Genomic DNA, 8,231 nt, shown 5'->3' with positions numbered 1-8,231 from the left:
GAGTCGACCGGCCGAGATCGGAGATGCCGCCTCGCGAATTTCGCTCGATCGAGAAGCGCTCTCGGAGAACGAAACTCTCGAGTAGCCGCATAAAAGGTTGCTCCACTTTCAGATAAATTTATCTGATGGATAAATCGGAAAAACGCTCCCGTATGGAAATGAACCGCAAGAAAAAAATTACTGGCATGTTATTGTTTTTCAATAATGGGTTGCCATAGGAAATGAACTTGGAAGTTCCCAGACTTCTTCATGTTTTTCAAACGACAGCGGGAAATTTTCCACGAGCAATATGTAATCGGAAACTTTAACGTTTAGAAGCAGGGGTTGCAGAAAAGATAGCTTATATTATTAGAGCACAAACTTAGGAGTTTAGTAGCATAATATAGTCCTGAATGCAAATTCAGGTCAATAAAAAATAAATAAGTATTGGAAAAAAGAATACAGTTGGGAGGATTTAAGGGAATTGTGAGCAAAGTTGAAAACTCCAGATTTTTTTTTTATATCTTTCCCTGACTTTTCCAGGTCTGTGGTAATCCCTAATAGTATAGAGCAGCAACTTTTTCGTATTCTTGTAGTTTTGTTTCTTTGTGGAAACGTTCTTCAAATATTTATCCGTTAGATAAATTTATCCGAAGGTGGGACAACCCTAAAGCGGTGTCTACAATGAACATTTAAAATATAAGACTTAAGCTTTAAATCTTAAGCCGTAAGAAGAAATTGACTAATCCCAATCGATTATTTCTCTCACGTTCGTGACTGTGATTGGCCAATTTCTTACGGCTTAAAGCTCGAGTCTTACGTCTTAAATTTTCATCGGAAACACCGGTTAAGCACCGAGGAGCACCGACGGCCGACTCTCGCGACGCGAGACAAAGGACTCTCGAATGTGTCTATTCGCGTGCATGCGTTTTACAACCGGGACGAAATTATTATTGCGTGGCAATAACAGGCAAAGCGCATGTGAAAGAAATCAGAAGAAAGGATCATTCGTACACATACGACTCGCATTTGGAGGGGGGGGGGGGGGAAAANGGGGGGGGGGGGGGGGGGAATAAAATACACTGTCGCGCGAGCGGCGATAATATATCGTGCATCCGAAAAATAAGCTTCTCGACGCAGCTGTGCGCGTTCGGAGGGACAACACAGTGCCCTTCCCGAGAAAAACCCATCGACACTCTCTTCGCAACTGACTCTCACACCCGTCAGAGCACACGCCCAGCCCGCCCGCTTCGCAACTTACGCACGTCGTGAAAGCATTTGCGAACGGTACCACACGCGGTACCGTTGCTTCTCACCGCGTTTCTCATTCTCTCCTTCGTTCCGAGGACTATATCCAAAACTTGGACTTTAGGAAAATTCGGATGTGACCGATCCGAGATCAATTGAGAGACGCACAAATGCAACTTACTGTTGTGGGAACATGCGCGCGTACGCACACCTACTCGCTCTTTTTTTCGCGTACACGCACGCACGCACGCACACACCACATGCACACACACGTACGCACACGCACGCACGCACGCACGCATGCACGCACGCATACACACACACACACATTTATTCACTCGCACTCATTCGTTTTCTTTCTTTCGCTCTCTCGCGCTACGTGTATCTCGTAATCATATGCTAACATACTAATACACGATTATGTTGTATATAATCTATATATAATTTCGAATTTCTCATCTTCAAACTTATATATCCCGTTTACTCTCTAATACCGTGACTTGTTTGCTCCTAAATTTACCAACATCGTTAATGTCTTTATTGGTTGTTATTTATCGTCAAAAATATGAAAACGCGCTCAAGCAGTCGCGGATTTCGGGATGAGGAGGAGGACGGGAGCGGGGAGGGCAGTAAAGGGCGGGTAAGACGCGACTCGCCGATGAGCGATCCTCGATCGCGGCTAGTTTCTCCCTCGCTCGATTGCTACATTCATTAACGATTATTTAAACGCGTAACGATTGGTCGTGAAGATTAAAGTCAACGTACTCTCTCGCAAGGCTGCCTCGCGGTTTTTACGTTAAGTTTTATAATAAAAAAAAAAAACACCATGGCATACCCAACTTCCGATCCATTTGATCCATTCCCGGTGCTATGGTAAAACACTAAGGACATGCAAGGGGCGAAGGGGAGTGGGGAAGAGAGTTCGCGGCACTGTTTCTCTTTTTTCTTGTTGCATTATTTCGCTCTTTGTTTTTTCTTTTTTTTTTCTTTCAAAGATTGGTCGCCGAAAACTTGTAGAAAAATTCCGCCGTCGAGAAAGAACGCCGACCAAGTACACGAGTTCTTCGAGTCTCCCTTTTCTCTCTCTTTCTTTCATTTTTTTTCTTCTCCAAGTCCTTTCCTCGCGGGAAAGCGGTGCATCCACAGTTCGCGAGGGTTCCGGTGTGAGGGCAGCGAGAGATGCGCGCACGCGCAAATAATTTACTTAGCAGTAAATACCATAAAATTCCATGGCACAGTTGATGTGGGCTGGGTGAAAGTGACGGTGCGGCGGCAGGTGGCTTTGCATATGGGCTGTATATCAGTCCGTCGGCGGTTCGAGATACGGTATTTCGCTAGTGACGTTGAACGACTCGAAGTAGTGATTCAGGAACTCGAACGTGGGTCGCTTCTCCGGGCTGGCGTCCCAGCATTGCAGCATCAGCCGATAGATGCTGTCGGGCAGCGGGTGATTCAACGGTTTCGGCATGCGGTAGCCCTTGTCCACTTGCTCGATCACTTCGCGGCCGTGCATGCCTGACGGAGGGACAGAGAAGTCGACAATACATCCGAGATATATATCGATCATTAAATATACAAAGTGTCCGAAACCTTTCTCGGTATCCATGACGTGTAGATAGAACAGGTGAAACCTGAGCTGAGATGTACGGCTCTAATGAGATCATAAAAAGTAAATTAGAAGGGCAAGAGCCTTTATACGGTATTAATAATGCCATATTAAATATAACAAATACTAACAGTGTGGATATGAAAAATCAATTTATTATTCAGACGTTTCGGCACCTCATTTGGAACTTTTTCAATGAAGATGAATATCAAAAGTTCAAAGCGAGGACGCAAGCAAGAATGACACAGCAGGACTGCGCGCGCCGAAGGGAAACACAGGCCGAGGAGGAGCCGGAAAAATATTAAATAATATTAGCCTCTCGCTATCAGTTGATACCCATCGTTGCTGGGAGACCTTCAGAAGTAAACCACTTTTCCTTATACAGAGTCTGGTCTAACGCTTCCATGCGCTCATTAGCTCATACGGATTATTCAATTCCTCGTTAACTATTGCGAATCTTGCAAAATGGTACATCACTTTCTTATTCAGTTTCACCCGTTCCTGCGTATCACGGATACCAAACAAGATTTCGGACAGCTTGTAAATAGCAGACACACGCGAGAACTTGCTCGCGTTGTTTACGAGAGAAGGGTAGCGAGAGGAAGGTACTCACCCGGATAAGGAACTTGTCCGTAAGTGAAGAGCTCCATCAGCAGGATTCCATACGACCAGACGTCACTCTTGATGCTGAACCTACCGTAGACGATGGCCTCCGGCGCGGTCCATTTGACAGGGAACCTGCTGCCCTGCTTCGGACAGTACTCGTCGTCCTCGATCACCCTGGCGAGGCCGAAGTCGCAGATCTTCGCTTTGTTCTTCTCGCCTATCAGCACGTTCCTCGCCGCCAGGTCCCTGTGTATGAGCTGCTTGCTCTCGAGGTGCTCCATGCCGGACGCTACCTGAGCCGCGATGTAGATCAGGTCCTCGAACTGCATATACTTGCCGTCCCCTGTGCGCAGGAAGTCCAACAGGCTGCCGTTGCACATGTATTCCTGCACGATGTAGATGGGCTCTTCCTTCGAACAGACCGCATAGAGCGCGACCAGATGCCTATGCCGGAACTGCTTCATGATCGCCGCCTCCTGCAGGAACGCCTCCGTTGACATGGTCCCGGGACGCAGTGTTTTCACTGCTACCTCGGTCTTATTCCGCCACTTGCCGTAATACACCTCGCCGAAATTGCCGTGGCCCAGTTTGCGGATCAGCTGGATCTCGTTCCTGTTGATCTCCCATTTGTCGCGCAACTCCGGCCCGAGATCCCACATGTCCGGCTGCGGCTTCGGGCAAGGCTTCGACAGCACATGGCAGAGGCCCAGCGCGTTTTCTAAGTGACAGGCACAGTCATTATTCGTTCGTTGGATACTCGTCGATGTAAGAAGCACTCGATCGCCCCGACAGGGAAACGCGTGGATCGCGGATGATTTTCTCTTAGAAACTATTGACTCAAGAAGAAGAGTAGCGTGTAATATAATAAAATAAGAAGAAGAAGGTGGTATCGTGATTCGTCTGAATATCTCCGCCAATAGGCGAATTTTAGTGATTACTTGTGGAATCATTTGTTCAGTCGTTACGTAGTTGCGCTAATATGCCAATAACACAATAGTTGGCATTTGTTATGACGCATTTTCAACCTTTTTCGAACATTTCGAAACGTTTTCAAGGTACATTTTAGCATTTAATTATATATACTTTCTTATTCGTTTTAAATTTAAGCATATTATCACACGAATATACAGGATGTCTGACGCAAGCCGTCCGTCGTATATTTGTAGTTAACATGAACAAAAGTTTTCCACCATTTTGTAAAGAACTACATAAAATGTTCAGTTATTAATTATATTATTAATTATGGGGAACAGTCATGTATAGAGGCTCCTTTAATTAGACACCTGTACACAGCTATTTTCAATAATTAATAATTCAAAATGTTGCATAGTTGTTTCCACAATAGTAGAGGGCATTTTTGTTTACCCACACTACAAGTGTGATGGATGGATGGGACGGTTTGCGTCAGACACTTTGTGTGAATTCATTTGAGTGTTTTGTTCGTTATTTAACATTCTATTCCGCTGTATGCGTTTTGAGCTAAGCAAAGTTAAACAATAACATGGCATTTTGCTAATGTGACCTCCTCATTAAAACAGATTTAATACGGTTATTTTTTCGAAGTTTTCATATCGAAATAGTTACACGATAAGTCAATAATTCAAGTTAAGTTTAAAAGTTTTTTTCATTTTGTAGAAACTGTCCTATTTTGTATATTAAAAATTCCCGGTTATATTTATTGCTGTTCCTCCTAAGAGAGTTTATTTTGAATAAATATATGAATTTTTTTACAAAATACGCCATATTTTTATAAATAAAGTTCTAAATAACAATTTCGTATTTCATAATTTTCGGTCTCGAATCGATTGAACAATATTCTGACGTATATAAGCTTTTTAAAATTTTCAATTAAAAATATTGAATATTGACAAAGTTATTGTACAAAATATAAATGGAGGGCTATAATACCGCCTTCTCCTTTGATAAAAAAGAATAAAATAGGTGGTGACACGAAAAAAGGTAACGAGAGGCACTTACTGCTGTACGCCATCACGAGAGCCGGCAAGCTGGGAAACGTTTGATTGGTGGCGATGAAGAAGCCGCCGTTGTCGAGCGGCTTGATCTTATAATGTTTCACATGGTGGCCCCTGCCCTCTTCCCAGTCCTTCACCGACAGGCTGTAACCCCGCGGATTGTGTTCGCTCGGTCTCACCAGGAAGGTACCACGAGGATTTTCGTCGACCAAGAGCAGCGTGCCTGCCTCTTTGCGCGACACATTCTCGAAGAACCAACTGCGAAGAAATAGAGAGAGAGAGAGAACGCGACAATCGGCATGACGAGTCGTCGACAACGGGCGCGATGATAATGGACTGAGATAAACGATGCTCACTCTTCGCTCTCGATCGAACGCTCGACGGCCACGAAGTTCCAAGGGATCAGGCCTTCCTGCAGGGTTGTCAAGTGTAACACCCTCCACCAGTCCGGCTCGGAATCGTCCAAGACCTCCATTCGGTCGCCTTTCATAAAGCTAACATCGGTGCTCTCCCGCGCTGTGTAATTGTACAGGGCCACCACGATCTTGTTGGACCTTTGTGAATGCGCTGTCGGGGGAGAAGCGACCCGTGTAGTCTTATCGAACTTATCATGTCTCTGTTCGGAGCGGAGTAAAGCCGAGCACCGAACCGGTTAAGATCGATTTCACTCCGGAGGACTCGCACGCGCAGCTAATCGATCGAAAGACGCGGATTACTCGTCGAATTACTCGTCGAATACATTGCGGGAAGAATGGTGGAAAGAAAAAGAAGAAAAAAAAGGAAAAAGAAGAAAAATATAGCGTCTTGATTTTGGTACTCGCGTTGAATTTACGTTTCCAGTCGTTTTATGCAAAAAAGGGTGAAACTGGGACTCGGTATAATCCTGAGGAATTCGTCCCCCGACACTGCGAGTGCCAGGGGAACGAATTCATTATACGACGGATTCATTATGCCGAATATCGTTGTTCTCATTAACACGACCGGACGGTTCGCGCGTCGCCAAACGATCTCGACTAAAATTAACCGGTTCGGTTTCTCTGGGGGGGAGGGGGAGACATTGAGAAAACAAGTCGGGACGGGACGTCGATGCTGCGAGCGGTTTCACGATAAAAAAGTAAAATTGGACCACTTGCGAAACGAAGGTTCGATCATCGCCCAGACGCACGGTCGGCGCTATAAAAGCAAAACATAAGAAGAGTAAAAACATAAAATACACACATGCAGACGTAACAGTCGGACTGGTTTTACGGGGTTGATGCGGTATCTGTAGCTTACAGGGTGTCGGCCTCGGCCGGATAATATCCGCCCGAGCTTGCACGCCTCTCTGATTCGGGTCGGCAGTGTATCGGTCCAAGGAACCTCCATTGCTGTGCTTTGAACTGAGTCCCGTGTCCGCCTTCTTATAACCTGAACCGAGAATCCGAGTCTTTAAGTCAAAGGGGACGGCGACGGAGAGACGAGAGGGGGGAGAGAAAGAGAGACGTACATTCTCGCGCTTCTGTGTCACGGGAATCTCAAAACTGGTAAGCTCTCTCGATTTATTTATACACCCTGCGCGCGCGCGATCCGACATCATCATTTTTACGGAAAATTCGAGCCAGAACCCGACTAAGCCCGAAAGGTTTTACATTTAAGGAGGTTGTAAGGCGAAGTGAGTCTGACGAGAATTCGATGGAAAACTTGCACTACATATATATTAAGATATTATCGAACTATTCGTGCAATTAGAAAAGATTGACCATCCGAGAACTGAGATATTTGCAATTAAAGTTGACACTTTTTAGGTATATTTCTTGGGATTAGCATGCTATTTTTAATTTATATTTTTAATATTTTCTAAACTATATAAAAATAAGATTTTTACAAAATTACTGATATGACATTAAAGATTAATACATAGATTAATATATATAGAGAAAAAAGTTTCTTTGGACTTAGTACACGTGTTTGTTTGAATTGGGTTTGTTTAATATAAACAACTTAATGTAATATCAAATATCATTTTTGTTTGAAAATATTGTTCTTTTACTAGAATAAACCATACTTTATTTTAATAGAAAAACACTATTATTTAAAGAAAATAATAGTTGATTTCCAATAAAAAAGAAAATTTATTTTATACGGAATAATTTATTATTTGTAACAATCATTCTAAGGTTTGGATGAAAATATAAGAGAAATAGTAAAAATTATCTGACGTAAGGATATTTATATTATTTGAGAAACTAAATAATTCTGTTTGTTGTGTCAAACGTTCGTTCATTTGCTCCATTCTAAAAGACGAATTTGCTTCAATTAAAGAAATTTTATTAAATCTAAAGAAATGTTTTTCTCTGTATATATAAATTTCAGAATTATTGATTTTGTTTTGAAAATACAACGATGTCAAGTTCACAATTTATAGTATATAATAATACTCAATATACATACACATATATTTATATACATACGCATATATTTAAACACTTACATATTTCTTTCTATTATTTGTGCATCTCTATTCATCAACTGATGTATAAATATAATATTAATAAGAAAAATAAAAAAAATAATAATATTTTCATATTATAATATAATATTTTATATACGTATGCTTACCTAAACTTCGTTATAAATTATCATTTATTATTTATGTAATGAAATAAATATATAGAAGCATGTAATTTTGTTCGATAAATATTAAATTTATAACTGGTCCCCTTGATGTGCCACTGAAAAGACGACACTGAGCTTTACAACCTCCTCAACATAAGATCGCGGACAGAGATGCGCGAGAGGGCGAAAAAGAGACCCGAGTCCGAGGAATTGATTCGCAACAT

General features: G+C 42.5%; 1 protein-coding gene across 5 annotated transcripts in view; it reads right to left on the bottom strand.

The window, feature by feature from the left end:
* Positions 1-1,537: 1,537 nt before the first annotated feature.
* LOC106744483 (tyrosine-protein kinase Src64B) overlaps positions 1,538-8,231 on the bottom strand; it is a 62,355-nt gene continuing 55,661 nt past the window's right edge. The window contains exons 3-7 of one of the 5 annotated variants that reach the window (XM_014619310.1): positions 6,631-6,819; positions 5,769-5,979; positions 5,417-5,670; positions 3,447-4,157; positions 1,538-2,742 (exon numbers count right to left, since the gene is read on the bottom strand). In XM_014619310.1, the coding sequence (XP_014474796.1) occupies positions 2,528-2,742; positions 3,447-4,157; positions 5,417-5,670; positions 5,769-5,979; positions 6,631-6,819 (1,580 nt within the window). In that variant the 3' untranslated portion in view covers positions 1,538-2,527. Of the gene's footprint in view, positions 2,743-3,446; positions 4,158-5,416; positions 5,671-5,768; positions 5,980-6,630; positions 7,115-8,231 lie in introns of those variants that run through there. The other 4 variants (XM_014619311.1, XM_014619308.1, XM_014619309.1 and 1 more) reach the window with 4 other exon arrangements.

This window comes from Dinoponera quadriceps, unplaced genomic scaffold, assembly GCF_001313825.1.
Source record: "Dinoponera quadriceps isolate SergipeBrazil2010 unplaced genomic scaffold, ASM131382v1 scaffold777, whole genome shotgun sequence".
Taxonomy (NCBI): Eukaryota; Metazoa; Arthropoda; class Insecta; order Hymenoptera; family Formicidae; genus Dinoponera; species Dinoponera quadriceps.
This window is presented reverse-complemented; position numbering and strand designations above follow the sequence as displayed.